Source organism: Papaver somniferum, unplaced genomic scaffold, assembly GCF_003573695.1.
Source record: "Papaver somniferum cultivar HN1 unplaced genomic scaffold, ASM357369v1 unplaced-scaffold_81, whole genome shotgun sequence".
NCBI classification, from domain to species: Eukaryota; Viridiplantae; Streptophyta; class Magnoliopsida; order Ranunculales; family Papaveraceae; genus Papaver; species Papaver somniferum.
The window spans coordinates 7702739-7718838 of record NW_020651082.1 but is presented as its reverse complement, the minus strand read 5'-3'; the positions used below and the strand labels follow the sequence as shown (position 1 = coordinate 7718838).

General features: G+C 35.3%; 1 protein-coding gene and 1 long non-coding RNA gene across 2 annotated transcripts; one reads left to right on the top strand and one right to left on the bottom strand.

The window, feature by feature from the left end:
• Positions 1-2559: 2559 nt before the first annotated feature.
• LOC113345245 lies at positions 2560-3618 on the top strand. The gene has a single exon (XM_026589044.1). The coding sequence runs from the start codon at positions 2560-2562 to the stop codon at positions 3616-3618; it is 1059 nt and encodes a 352-aa protein (XP_026444829.1).
• Positions 3619-10274: 6656 nt separating this feature from the next.
• LOC113345361 lies at positions 10275-11591 on the bottom strand. Its single transcript, XR_003358104.1, has 2 exons — positions 11465-11591; positions 10275-10596 (listed from the first exon to the last, which is right to left on the bottom strand). It is a non-coding gene; the product is annotated as an uncharacterized LOC113345361 (long non-coding RNA).
• Positions 11592-16100: the final 4509 nt, after the last annotated feature.

The following is a 16100-nucleotide window of genomic DNA, read 5'->3' as shown; positions in this document are numbered from 1 at the left end:
ATCAACACACCTTAAAGAGAAGAAGAGAGGAAAGAAATAACTGAGAGACAAGAGAGGCGGAAAGAAAGAACTGAGAGACAAGAGAAGAAAAGTAACTTTAGGGTTTCGATTTATGAATATATATGAACCCTAGGCACGTGCGAATATATACTGAACTCTATTTTGTCCTTGTAAACAAGGTTGTTCAGGTGAAGAAATATGGCTACATTGAAATATGTTGTTGGGTCATAAAATCTAAAGAACTCTTGTTTACAAATATATTTGGGCCTTACCGAACTCTATTTTGTCCTTGTAAACAAGGTTGTTCAGGCGGGAAAAATGGCTACACCGAAATATGCTGTTGGGGCCATAAAATCTGAACAACTCTTGTTTTCAAATATATTTGGGCCTTACCGGCTAATGGAACTAAACCTAATGGAAATACACGGTTCCACTACCGTTATTAATAATGGATTACCCGTTAGCTTATCGGTATCGGATATCCGTTTGCCACTATGTCGGATGTAGCAGTAACGGCTAACTGATTATTGGTATCGGATGTCGGCTAATCGGTATCCATTGACAGTCTTATGTGCGATCAAACATGTCTCGCGTAGGAGTCGTCGGATTCTCGAAATTGATAATAGGCGTTGGATCATTCTTGAGATGGATCGGTACCAGATTAACTAGAGGGTATTTATGGAAATACGAATTTAACAGAGGGACATATTGGTAATTCCATATACTTATTATATATTTTTTCGGGAATTAACGGTAAGTTAACTCCGTTTGGACGAAAAACTCCAGAAGAGGAACACTTTTGTAAATCTGTTTCAAAGAGGGATACTTTTCTTTAATACCCATCTAAATATCATTAGAAGAAGTGTTATAAATTTGGTTTACCAAAGAATTTACTGCCAGGAAACATAACTTTTCTTCATTTTCTGATCAACCCTTTGTTGGAAATGCAGATCTAGTTTGCTCATCTTTCTCTGTGCGCTCAGTGTCTCTTCCTTCCTTGCAAGCAAATAAGTAGAGACGTAACATGACTCCTCAAAATAATTTTCAGGTTGAATGTAAAGTTTAGATGAGACAAATCGAATATAGATGTCATTTATCATGTAACACGCACTATACATAAATGGAGCACTTGTAGACGATAGATCTTTGTTACATCAGCATATCATTAACTTCTATCGCACCTTATTCACTGAAGAGGAGGTTATCAGGCCGGAGCTGGAAGGCATAGACTTTGATAGGATAAACGACCAAGAAAACATAATCTTAGAATCAACATTTACTGAAGATGAAGTTTGGAAAGCCATCCAAGAGCTAGGAGGTGATAAAACACCTGGTCCAGACGGCTTCCCAGTTGTTTTTTTCAAGAATTGTTGGGGTTTCCTAAAGAAAGACATAATGGGAACAATCAATGAATTTTGTTCCATGGGAAAAATAGACATTAAACATAACTCCACCTTCATCACTCTGGTTCGAAAAAAAGATTATGTGGAGTCGATCAAGGACTGCAGACCAATCTGTCTGCTCACTAGTGTTTATAAAATCATCGCAAAAGTGCTGGAAACGAGACTCAAGCTAGTGATGGACAAGATAATATCCCCAGTTCAGTGCGCGTATATTGAGGGTAGGCAAATTATAGATGGTATATTAATTGCTAACGAGTTAGTTGACTCTAGACTGAGATCTGGCAAAGCAGGAATCATCTGCAAGATTGACTTAGAAAAGGCCTTCGACAGGATTAATTGGAAGTACTTGGAGTTTTTTCTAAACAAAATGGGGTTTGGTAGAAAGATCTGTAAGTGGCTAAGATTCTGTTACTCAACTTCTATTTTTTCTGTGTTGATTAATGGTTCATCTTTTGGTCACTTCTCTAGTTCTCGAGGCGTGAGGCGGGGATGTCCAGTTTCACCACTTCTTTTCAATATAGCCATGGAGGGATTTTCAAGATATATGGATAAAGCTTCAACACTGAACCTGTTCAGTGGTTTTTCTGTGACTCCTAACAGTATCAATGTTAATCACCTACACTATGCTGACGACACTATCTTTTTCATTGATAACAGTATGGAGGAATTACATAATCTGTTCTCTGCCATGAAGTGCTTCGAGTATATAGCTGGTTTAAAGGTAAACAATCTAAAAACAAGACTGATAGCAATTGGGGAGATTCCAGATATCTCAGTTTGGGCAAAGGAACTTGGTTGTGTCACTGATGTCTTGCCTTTCATTTACTTGGGCATGCCATTAGGAGCAAATCCTACATCTAAGAGCATATGGGATCCAATAGTTGAAAAGTTTGAAGAGAGACTTTCAAACTGGCGGAAAATTTCTCTTTCAAAAGGAGGGAAACTAACTCTACTGAAATGCATTTTAAATGCTCTACCAGTCTACTACTTCTCGTTATTTCAAGCGCCTGCCTCAGTCATTAAAATCTTGGAAAGAAAGATGTGAAACTTCCTATGGGAATACAGTGGTTCTTCTAGAATATCTCATTTGGTTAATTGGGATCTCGTCTGTGCCGGTAAGGAAAGGGGGGGTCTGGGAGTTTGTAACCTGAAGAGGATGAACCAGAGTTTGTTGGCGAAATGGTGTCGGAGATTCGGCCAAGAAAAAACAAGACTGTGGTACAAAATTGTGGTAGATAAACATGGGGATAACTTCTCCTATTGGATCCCAAGTAAGGTGAAGCATTCTCATGGTGTATCATGCTGGAAAACAATAGCTAATACAGCTCAGTTGGTCGACACTCATTCCTACTTGACTATTCATTCAGGAAGAGCAACTTCGTTTTGGCATGACATATGGAAAGGAGATGCCTCTCTTGCCTCCTTATTCCATTCTCTGTACAAGTTAACCAATAATAAGAACGTGAAGGTTGCAGATACGGTCACAGTAGATGGAAACTGGAGTTTTAATTTCAAACGTAATCTTACAAATTCTGAAACAGATAGGTTTGTTGATCTGCTATCTGTTATTGGAAACACTCCACCAGTTCTAGACAACCTTCCTGATACTAGGCGTTGGTCTTTGCATAATGATGGAATATTCACAGTTAAAACCCTATATGCCAAGCTTATTGAAAATTCAGGTATTGATAATTTCCCTCATCAATTCATTTGGAAGAAATATATTCCGCCCAAGATCAATTTCCTCCGTTGGTGTCTGTTGCATGACAAGTTGAACACCATAGACATGTTGCAGTTTAAAGGGGTTGATATTTACAATTCTTGTGCTCTCCGTGGAGATGATATGGAATCGCAAGAGCATATTTTCCTGCACTTTAAAGTTGCGCACATTGTCTGGTCCATGGTGATGCCAACTGACTGCTGGTCTTGGGTGATTCCAAGAAATTTCAATTCCCTGGCACAAGAATGGTACTACGGTCACTTCAGTGCTATAGGAAACTTCATCTGGGAACTGATCCCTGCGGCAGTGGTGCAAACTTTATGGGCTGAGCGCAATAATCGAATTTTTCAGCAGAAACATACGTTTAAAACAGATGATGACTTGGGTTTGGAAGTGCGTTCTTTGGTTTTATCTTGGGCAGCAGCAGCAGGCAGACGTGTCCATTTAAACTTTGCGAACACAATCCACAACAATTGGCTTTCCATCTTTGTGTAATTTTTGTTTAAACTTCCACTCCTGGTGGAATTGTTGTAACTTCTCTTTCTCCTCTTAATAAAATTCATTTCTGTTCAAAAAAAAAAAAAATGTAACACGCACTATCTATATTTAACTGAAATCAATCGGTTGATAATCACAAATTCCCAAAGCATGGCAACTCATTTAACTTCGAACAAATATGGCTTGATATCAGATATGCATGTGGTGGTAGTTGAATCAACATAGCCTAATCATACAACTATAATATAAGTATAATTTTTTGATCGATAATTCGCACATAATCAATGAGATCAAGGTATCATAAATTTGAGATACCCGTAGCAACATTTAAATCAAAGAAGCCCCTTATTCTTATACTGATTAGCATTTCTGCAGATGCTTCTTATACCACGTAGAAGTTTCTGTCTTTTTAAGTCCGAAATCTTTTGAAGCCCAAGTTCTTACTCCTTCGTGGTAATTACTAAACCCATGGTAATCTTCTTCCAAAAATACATACAAAGAAAGGAAATAACTTATTAGCAATTCATTTTTGAAGAATCAAAAATTAAAGAAATAACATTAGTCGAAACCTGCAATTGAAAGTCCTAAAAAGATAAAAAAAATTGCCATACCTAACCTAATTATGTCATTTTTAGTTTTTCCGAGGTGTAGACTTACCCTAAATACTTAGGCTAAGTCCTATGGGAGAGTTTGGATGGAAAAATTGGCCAAAAAGTGTTGCAAATCATGAAAAAAGTGTGGGAAATAACTCTCCACTCATTCTGACTACTTCTCTCTCCTAGCATTGGCTCGCCGTTTCACTATCAGCGAAATTGAAAAGCTGAACCGAGCAGCGTTCAAAAAGTAAATCTAAACGCCGGACGGTTCGGCGCTTAGAAATCTGACGGCTGAAACTTAAAGCGCCGAATGGTTCGGCGTTAAACGTTTAATCAGACGCCGAATGGTTCAGCGTTGAGCTAAACGCCGAATGGTTAGGCGCTCACAGCTTACGTGGATGGCCAATTTAGCAGCTAATTAGCTCTCCCATAGGACTTAGGAGGTCGACCAGGCTGACGTGGATGGCCAATCTAGCAGCTAAATAGCTCTCTCATAGGACTTAGCCTTAGGGAGAACCAAAAAGGTCTACCGACCAAGGTGATGCAACTGGCCTACGATTCTTTTGAAATAGTGAAGTTAAGAGAAGCCTGACACTTGCTTTTCATAAATTCTCTTATTTAGCATATGAACCTATTAATGCCAAAGTTGCTTTTCGATCCCCTGGCATGATTCAGAATGACCCTCTTCACCTTTAAAAAACCAAAAAGAGACTGAAGCGTCAGAAGTTTGAGTGTTGAGGTGTAGAAAGAAGACTGATGGAAACGTGACAGAGACCTTTGACTAATATATTAGAGCCATCTTCAATGCCCTTTACTTTTTACCGTTGGAGTTTTTTTTTGCTTCCCTTGTTTGATTTGGAGTCAGCAATAGCATTGAAACAAAAGAAGAGTCATACACGAACCGGTTGTTCTTTAACACAAATTCTACTGGTTCTTGTTCAACAAAACTTCTACCATAGTGTTTGTACAAATATGATGGACGCATCTAGATTTTGCCAAATTTTAGTGATACAATTTCACTTGGCCTATACCATTCTCAAATATGAAAAAAGAAGCACTTATAAATTCATAACAAACAATGAGACAATTACGATAAAAAAAAAACATACACACAATACTAATTAGTTAAGTACTCTCTTAGTTGCTTCTTTAGTTCATTTGGCAATTTTCAAATGAAAGAGAGTTTGTAGAAGGGGGTGCAGGGTCTGTTGTCTATTGTGCCTGAACTGAAAAAGATAAAGAGGATGTACTAGTTTTTCTTGGTTTTAAGATTTTGTGCATCTTGAGTGTTGAAGTGTAGAAGACTGATAGAAACGTGACAAAAGAGTTGAGAATTTTGAGTCTGACTAATATATTAGGGTCTCTGTTGTCAATTGTGCCTGAACTGAAACAAATAAAGAGGATGTACTAGTTTTTCTTTGTTTTGAGGTTTTGTGCATCTAGTATTGTGAATTATCCTGTGGATAAAGAAGCACGGGGGAGCTTCAAAGAGTAGTATGGTTTTGGGACTCGGAAAGCTAGCTGTAGTCTTTATAAGAGGCAACTACTTTGTGCAAATTTGTGTTAAGGATTATGTCTTGATTTTTGAACTCAAGGAACCCGTAGGTTTTGTAAATGTTGGTGTTTTGGTTTGGACCTAGGTTCTTTAACTGTGATGAAAATGTTGAAACCAAATTGTGGTGACTGAATGAGATACTTCTGGTGATAAATTACATTTCTGGTAATGGGTTAATGTTTAGGAGGTGGAAATGCGAAAAAGTTACTCTTCTAGGAAACAAGTCTCACAATTTTATCCCGTGGGCTTGTGTTGTAGCTTACTTGCATACTGTGAATTTGAGTGGCATAAAGAAGCCGAATGATAGCTCTAATGCTGGGATACAAGATAGCACTATTCTGAATGGTTCACTTGAAGTTTCCCAAGACTTATCGCAGTATAGAAGAAATTTCGATGGTCGAGCCTTTTGCTTTTTTGCCTCTGCCAATTAATATCGGTCTTCCAATACATGTTAATGAATATGAAGGATATTTGGTTCGGAAATGACATGGCAGGGGGTGGAAAAGTGTATTCAGACTGGAATGAATACCTCCTTGAAGATGTTATTTCTTCTGCTTTTGGTCGGTTGCTCGAACAGGTAGGGTCGGAGATAGGTCTATGTGATTTGTTCTCTTAACTTTGGCCGGTAGGGAGCATGGTAGATCCATGGGCATCCATGGTTCTGAAACTCTACATGTCCTTGTGTGGTCTTGGTCTACGTGTTTTACACACTGAACCTAGAGGTGGCCAGTGGATCTCCACAAAGCAAGCAATTTTTCGTGATTTTTCTTTCTTTAAAGCAGAGGAGCTATTGGAAGCATTATCTTATGCAGGGTTGTCTCTTGTAACTTTCAGTTTTAGTTTTATAATTTGGTGAAACCAAAATAGGTTTCATCATATTTTTGATGGAACCTTTTTTCGTTTCACCATTGTTTTACTTTCACTTTTCTTCTGCATCTTTGACAACACAATAGATGATGTAGGAAGAGACAAATATTAGTTGAGTTGATGTAGAAATTTCTACATTTTTAGTCTTTTCAGACTTCTCACTTTCTACAGTTCATCAACTTTCAGTTTTCGTTTTAGACTACAATATATTAATTGAGTTGGTGTTTTCATTTTATAATCGGTCTGAGAATAAATAAGTTTGATTAAATTTGTCAGATTTTTTGCAGGCCTTTAAAATTTGGTGCAACCAAAATAGGTTTCATCATATTTTTAATAGAACCCTTTTTGGTTTCACCATTGTTTTACTATCACTTTTCTTCTTCATCTTTCACAACACAGTATTATTGACAATCATAATTGAAACCATTCATAAACCATTTAAACCTTTTTGAACTATTATAAGCATTAGAATCTTTTGGATTTTGAAAGAAAACATAATTTTGCAGCAGGCTATTACAAGTTTACAACAATATTGTTGGCTCGGTGACAGTACACTAAATGGGGCACCACATGTGAGTATTATTCTCCGCTATCAAGGAGTATATTATATGCAAACTTTGGTCATTTCCTTTGATCTTGCTACTCTGAAACAATGTGGGAGCATACCATCTTTTCTTTGTTCAAGTGAACTTAAAACCATCATAATGGATGAGCTCATCTTCTTCCAATACACTATAATAGAAGGGCTCGAAGAAACGCCATAATGGACATGATACAAGAGCCTTTATATGCAGTTTTTTGTTCGTTATCAATGCCTTTATTTCAGCTGCTACCGCGCACAAATGATGCAACGAGCACCTGAACGACTTTGTTTCTCTTTTTTTTTACCTATAAGTGAAACCAAAAGTTAGGTGAATCGTAGAAAAATAATGAAACCAAGAACAATATGAATCAGGAAGTACAAAACAACTTTGACAGATTGTTCTTCATATGTAAAACATCAAACAAACAACAACTGAAATCTGGCTTCACCAATAATTGAAAATGTTGTAATCAGATTTGGTTTCATTAGAAAAACTAGAAATAAACATGCCCTGCAGAGAACACAAGAAATAAACAAACCCAAGTTATATAAAGAATACATCAAAAAAACACATGGTTCCGATGAAACCAAAGTAGAAATGGTGTAACCAAATATAGTTACATCAACCAAACTCATGGTTATGTCAGAATACAACAAGCATTACCAAATAAATACCGGTGGAACCAATTTGAGATAATGAAAAGTGATGAAACCAAAAAGGGTTTTATGAATAAAAACCAGAATATACTTTAGCAAACATTATCAGTTATGGTGGAACCAATTAACAATTGTAAAATCATGAAACCAAAAATGGTTTCATCAAAAAGAGAAGATTATAGAGTCGGTCGCATTTAACTGTGATGAAATCTTGCTTTTCGATCCCCTGGCATGATTCAGAATTGAAAGAACACGCTAAAACACAGAACAGAGTATTTGTCATACACTGTGCAACGAGTAGTTGTTCTCAATATTTGTCAGTTGCTTTTTACGATCTAAGCTAGCAGTGAGTACTAAAGGTTGATTGCACGATTAGTAAATCGTTGACAATTTTTATTTTGATGATTAGGATTTATTCTTAGACCTGGCATAGTCATCACCGGCTTGGTGTCTCCCCATATAATTCGACATTCAAGGAGACTGAGTCTATCTTGGAAGAACCATATTTTGGGGACCATGGTTTTTTTGGGGGGACCATGGTCTTATTAGGCCACCCACCCTACAATGGTAAGGGTGTCCTAACAATAATCCTACTTAGCAAGTTTACTAATTTTCCCTTAACCTAATTAACATTAACCCTAATACTAACTCTAACATTAACCCTAATCTAAAAAAAAACTGAATAGAAATCGTGATTCTTCTTCTTCATTTCTCGACAAACCCGTGATTCTTCTTCTTCATTTCTCGACAAACCCCTAATCTAAAAACCGTGATTCTTCTTCTTCATTTCTCGACAAACCCATTTATTTTAATTTGTTTTTCATCGATTCAATTGAATAGAAATCATCAAAATAGGCTTGAAATGGTAGTTACAATGTTGAGTTCGGTTACAACGTGTTTTCTGTTTTCCCTAGGTTCCTAACCGAACTTACTGAACTGAAGAACACGAAGAACAATTCGGTTTTATGTGATTCAGAACTTAGTTACCGAACTATAGAGTTCGGTTGGTTCGCAAAGAAATTGTAAAATTTTCATGTAACCGAACTGTAGGGTTAAAAAAAATAGAAAGCAATTTTGAGGATGTAACCGAACCTTACCACTTTTCCATTGGTTTTATTAGTCTTAAAACCGAACTCTGACCTATGAGTTCGGTTCGATCGCCAAGAAATTGTAAAATTTTCATGTAACCGAACTGTAGGGTTAAAAAAAATAGAAAGCAATTTTGAGGATGTAACCGAACCTTAATTACCACTTTTCCCATTGGTTTTATTAGTCTTAAAACCGAACTCTGACCTATTAGTTCGGTTCGGTCGCGAACATTTTAAAACCTCCATGTAACCGAACTGTAGGGTTAAAAACATAGAAAGAATTTTCTATAGAGTTCGGTTGTTTCGCAAAGAAATTGTAAAATTTCCATGTAACCGAACTGTAGGGTTAAAAAAATAGAAAGCAATTTTGAGTTCGGTTGGATCGCAGATGCATGCAGTTTGCGATCCAACCAAACCTTATACACTTATATCAAATTAATTTGTACGTAAAGTTGGGCTAGTTGCGAATCAACCGAACATAACGCTGCATGCCAGAACTTCCATTGATATGGAGTTCGGTAACCTGCGTGTTTGGATCAAGTAACCGAACTACATCTTCAAACTAGTTCGGTTACTTGTTCATCTCACAAGGAAATCGAACAACACCTTCAGATGAGTTCAGTTACTTGTTCATCCTCACAAGGAAACCGAACTACACCTTCAGATGAGTTCGGTTACTTGTTCTTCATATAAACTAACCGAACTGTTCAAAATCCAGTTCCAAATCTTACATTTTTGGGGAATTTTTACCAATTAAACATACATTATCTATGAGAGGATGGAGATGGAGAATCAAATTCATCACTTGAATACTCAAATGAGGTGAATTGGATTTTTTTTTTATTTTCCATGTTTTTCTCCTTCATCTTCTCTAACTCTAATCTCACAAAAATTCTACTCATAATAATTTACTCAACTAATAATAAACCCATTTTTTAATTTAATCTCACTAATTGTTTTTAACTAAATTATTTTACTAATCATAACTTAAATTAATTAGGAGGGTAGATTAAGTATTAAATGAATATCTAGATAAGGGGTGACCTAGAATTACTTCCAATGTCTTTACCCAAAATAGAACCATGGTCACCCAAAAAAACCATGGTCCCCAAAAAATCGTTCTCTTGGAATACCGATTTGACTGCGGGAGAATAGCAACAGATGTTTAGAGAGGTCAGCTGAGCAATTAAAGATGGAGATTGTTAATTATTATAGAATTCGTTCGGGACAGTCTTGTTGTTAGTTGTAAGAATCTTATGCCGCTTGAAAATACCTCAAAATCTTTCGTTTACTATTCAAATGACATGAAGATTCAAATAAGGATTCTAGTAGTGTTCTGAGAAATATAACATGACTCTGATCCAGAAGCATTACTTAAACATCGCAAATAAAATTAACATATGCTGCAAGGAGCAAAGTAAATATGGTAAACCATTGTAAAACTTTGTTTCTTATATCATCAACTTTTTTGATCCTCTCAACTTCTAAAGCCTTAATCCCTAACAATCTTATTTCGTCTTCTTTCTTCTCATCATCATCCTTGTTATCCTTCTTCTGCAGAAGGCTTCTGATGTCAATCTGAACATCTTCAAGTTGCTCATCCACTTGAAATTCCTGAACTTGTGCCATCTGCATTTGAAAGAACCCACTTAAAAACCAGAATCATGACTAGATTAAGAATATGAACGAATCCCTCAATAAAAACTACATAATAAGCAAAAGCAACACATGTATTAACGGGACTCGAAGATCTTTCGATCAAAAACAAGACCATTGAGGAAATAAACATGTATTAAAGGGGCAGAAACCTCAAACAACATCAATAATTCTAAACCCTAACCTCAAATTCCATAAAATTGAATAAAACAATAAACCATTATAATCGAGATTCATAGTGGGGTTCTGAATGAGTAGGAGGTTCCATTCACATATCAACTCTTTTCATCACAACGCCTCAATCTCAACTCTCTTGACACCCAGAATGAAAAAGGTTTCAAAGATAAAACCATAAAAAATCAAGAAGAAACACCATCAGAAAATATAGATTTAAAATCAACAACGACACAAAGACAAAGTCTCAGATGACTGTCGTGATGTTTTAAATCCATTTTCATCATCTGTAACTTGCAATAGCAGAACTCAACACACTACACAGGTATAAGAGAGAACAAAAAAATAGCAAAATTTAACATACTGCAGAGTATATGAAACAAAATCTCATTATAAGAACTGAAATACATTAAAAAGAAAAAGGAACATTGACTTAGAAATCATTTCACCCCACTGGTATACATACAACTTAACCAAATGAAACTCATATGAGCTCTACAAAGACTTCAATATCTCACTAACAAAACCAACCAAATGATACACTTCCAAACCACACTAATAAAACTAGAAAAGAAAGATAAAACAATCTTATATACAAGCAGATACTTGGGAGCAAACAATAGTAAACAAAGAATCACAACTCAAAACGAATGAAGAAGATTTATACCTCACTGACTCAAGGTTTTCGTCGAATTCAAAAACTCCTTGACGATTTCTTCAGCTCAAACTCTATCTCTTTTAACTGATTTTCTTCTTTACTCTCTAAATAATTGAATGAAGAAGAGAAGAGGAACCTTTTCGAGTCTCAGTAATGCACTGATGAGAGTACCCAATTTTCTAACCATAAAAAAGTAAAATGTAATGACCTATTATACTCCATGGTAATAAAATAATTCAACGATTAGTAGTCGTTGGATTTGAAAATGATCTATTTTATTTGTGTTGATACTAGATACAGCATATTTTGTTTCGAGGTGAAACACTCATACTCATCGGGCGTACCCGAAAACCATACACCATACTATTAGTCTGATGCTCCGCAGTCAAATTTCTTTCTTTATAATTTCATCTGTTTTGCTGTTGTCAAACCTGCGCATTTCCTACACATTCATACTACAACATCAGGTCATTTTTTCCAAACAATCACAACAGCATCTCCATAGTTATGCATACTTGCAGCTTTGAATCCATACTTGCAGTCACATAACCATGAAGAAAGCAACAAAACCATGTATAAAAAAAGGATATTAAATAAAACACCGTTCAAAGAAAATACAAAGAGGTAAAACAATCTTTTAATTGTAAATAAGAAAATAAATAAATATCCTAAAGATCCATATTTTCCTAAGTCCGTTAATGCTATTATTTCATCCATATTTTCACCTTCATTTCCTTCCGCACTTTCATTGTTTGCTAATACCTGCTACATGTTGCGCATTTCAAAATAGGCTTCCAGTTGAAAATTAATTGGATACACTTCGAAAAACTATTTTAGCCAAAACGATTTTGCATTAAGATGCACTTCGAATATGAATGACAATCTTATTGCATCCAAGATTTCAGGTACATTTTCTGCCAAATTTTCTTGTTATCCAAGTAAATTTGTTAGATATATTCCCTCTATATTGTTACCTAAGCATATAGTAGAGAATGGCCAATACCTTTATATTTATAGTGTTGATTTCCATGAGATTTTCTATTCTCATATTATCAAGGAGTGGTTCGGCAGTTGGTCCAGATACAATTATCACAGTTGTTGTGGTTTTGTCTGTCACTTTGAGCTCCAATTTGTAATGCGCAACCGGATTTCTTACTTTTTTTCGCAACCATTGCACCATGGGATTCCCTTAAGTATGATGTGTGCATTGTTGCATTTCGGACATGCCATGTAGAACCAAGTGGATCTTTCTCGAATATCGGTTACCGTTGCTTTGAATGTGAATGTGGTACCCTGTTATAATTGGTTATCAATTATTAGTATTTTTTTTTTTGATACATTATCACTTGCATTTGAAATTCTATATAAATGCTACATTGTTATCTGAATTTTGCAGCAATTCAAGTCCTTCCATCACAGTGACCCTGTTTCTGAAAACTAATTCCTCCATTGAACCTCCCTGCTGCATTTTCTTTTCTTTGCTATCAACAATTACCACTTTAGTGAAATCTGCAAATCTGTTAATATGTAGGTTAATATGTAGATATTTGGATCGACATTTAACAGACATGAACATGTATTAATCGGTCACAAATTATTAATAATACTTACTTTGACTTAAATTCTTGAACTTGTGGTATGTCAAGATCCACATATACTGTGGTGGACTTTGATATCTTCAAAAATTAAATAACTGATTCATTCTTTATGTTAGTATAGGAATATTGTGGCTGCATATATTTATGGAGTTAATAAGTGGATGTCATCTACCATAGTTTTGATTACCTACAAACTTATGCACTGTCAGTCCAGTTGCTATTAGTACCACATTCTCGCCTTCCTTGATTTTTTTGGTGGGGTTTCCCGTGTCTCCCTAAAGTGTTATTTTCATCTGCTTGCCTCTTTCATTCTCTATTGTTACATCTATTTTTACGACATCTTCATCGTTTTTCTTCCGAATTATTTATGGCCCTTCTGCTAGTATTAGTTTTCCAATGACGTCTGCCAAATCATATTAAATTAATTAACTAAGTGATTTATTTTATGAACTGTGCATATTTATCTTAATAAGAAAAAACTTTCTTGAAACATGATAGAAAAGTGTTACCTGTAGTGTAGATAACATTTAGCAATGTTCATTGAATTAGATTGTTTTTATTGATATTTTTCTTGTTCCAAATAATATTTATGAATATTATTTATTTTATAATTTTCATCTCAGGTATTTTTTATTAAATTGAGTACAATTATGTACAATATTTTTAATCGATATATGTATACCACCATATCCCTATTTCTGAGATCTTGTCGCTGTTTCATAGGGTATAACTGGCATCCGCAAAAGAGTGGTACTCAACAACACCTATGAAGGGGCAACCAACAACTACGCATATATATGCATGAGTGAACTATGAGAGTGAGCCTGCCTTGTGACTTGAATAACCCAAAGTATTTAATTTTTTCTAATTCAATGAGTTTAATTAATGTTTTTAATAGAATTCAATGTTTTTGGTTTTTAAACATTGATACTTAAGTTCAGGTAAAAAAAGGAAGCTCAATATACAACGTGCACATCAAAAACGTTATAAGCAATTAAGATCAATTAAAAGAAACAATTTTAGACTAGTACCTTTGTTTTATCTACACGAGTTTGTGTATAAATAGGAACAACATAATCCATTTTAATATCAAACAGTTGAGACATTCCAAATACAAGAAGAAGAAGAAAAGCATTGAAGAAGAAGAAAGAAGTCAAGATATGGCGAAGCTTGATAATGTTATATTTGTTGTTGCTCTTTCCGTTGTTGTTTGTGCATCGGTTTTTATTGGTGCAAGTGGTGCGAGGGATATTGATAGTTCTCCCGCCGAAGCACCTTGGGTTAGTCCATGGCCAGAACAGTGTAGAATTTCCGGACCATGTGGAGAGTTTGTGGGAAATCTTGTTGTCTCAAAGGCCTTTTCAACCAAAAAGTATGTAGTGTGTTGCAATGAAATTGTACAAACTACGAAGTATTGCTGGGAAAAGGTAATGGAGGTTGTTGAAGGTCTAAATATTCCTGCTTTTGCTAACCTTCATCCATGGGTGGAAATTACCTGGGACAAGTTTGTCGGTCTCACAGGCTATCCGTCACAAGCACCAATTATCAGCGGAAACTCCCCTACACAAGCACCTACATGGCCTGAACAATGTAGAATTTCGCAATCGAGTATATACACTTTGACACAACTTCTTGTGACAAAGACTTTGCCTAACCAAAAGGATGTTACAGGTTGCAGTGAAATTATTCTAACCGGTCAGGATTGTTAGGAAAAGACAATGACAATCCTTGACGATCCATGGGCAGAAAATATTTGGAACAAATGTCTCATTCTTACCAACTAACTAGGGCATTATACTGTGTAAAAGCATAATAATATGGTCATTTGTATCAGTGTCTGAAAAAATTTGATTGAGTTAATTCAAGACTCTTCATTTTATCAATGGCCGATTTAAATGTATACATCTTCCATAAAAACTTATATTACTCAAACACTCAATTTCAACGATACGTGCATTTTCAGTAACACTTTTCACTTAAGATATGTGAGTCGTTAAAATTGTGATAGAAATAGGAAGTTGGGTAAGAATGGAAAATCCTCAAAGATGAAACGAGAAACATAGTAAACATAATTCCTTGTGTCGAGTGGGATTTATTTATTTTCTTCAAATTTGCATGCTTTAGAAACAAAATTTTATGAAGATTCTCAAAGCACGAATACTTCAACATGGATGATGTACTTGTATCGGATACTCTATTTAAGTTATCGCTTTTTTATAATTACTAAAATGGTATGAGATAATTTGGGGATAGCTTTCAGAGATTTCAAGAGGTGACACTTTCTTCAGTTTGATATATATCTATACATAAAATTCAAATACTTTTAAAAACTCGTCATGTTTTTGTTATCAATACAATATAGATATTTGTATAGATCATATAATACTATAACCAACTCGAAATTTGCAATTTTTGGAAAAATTTAGATTTTCCTAACTAATGAAAGTACTTATCAAAAGAAACTACGAGCCACAAAAGGCGACTCAAAAGGACTCCTGACGAAAAAGTTACTAACAAAACAAAACTTTCCTAAAACGGCAAAAACGGGTCTTAGATGCCCCGGAAAATGGAATATGGCTAAATTTATAAGACCAAGGCGGTCATAGACCTCCTTGTCATGATTATTAGGACGTTTCCCATCAAAATAGACACCCGCCGGTCTGTTTCACAAAAGTCGGGTCTTTTACCTGCAAATAGGCTATGGCGTGCTCGTCTGCATCAGGTTGCAATTTTTTTTCAAAGGTACAAATTTTTTACTTGACGAGCTAGAACTAGATGCATTAGTTCTCATTAATAGATATAACATCATTATAATTTAGCAGTGTTCATGGAATTAGATTGTTTTTATTGATATTTTTCGTGTTCCAAATAATATTTATGAATATTATTTATTTTATAATTTTCATCTCAGGTATTTTTTTTATTAAATTGAAAACAATTATGTACAATATTTTTAATCGATATATGTATACCACCATATCCCTATTTCTGAGATCTTGTCGCTGCTTCATAGGGTATAACTAGCATCCGCAAAAGAGTGGTACTCA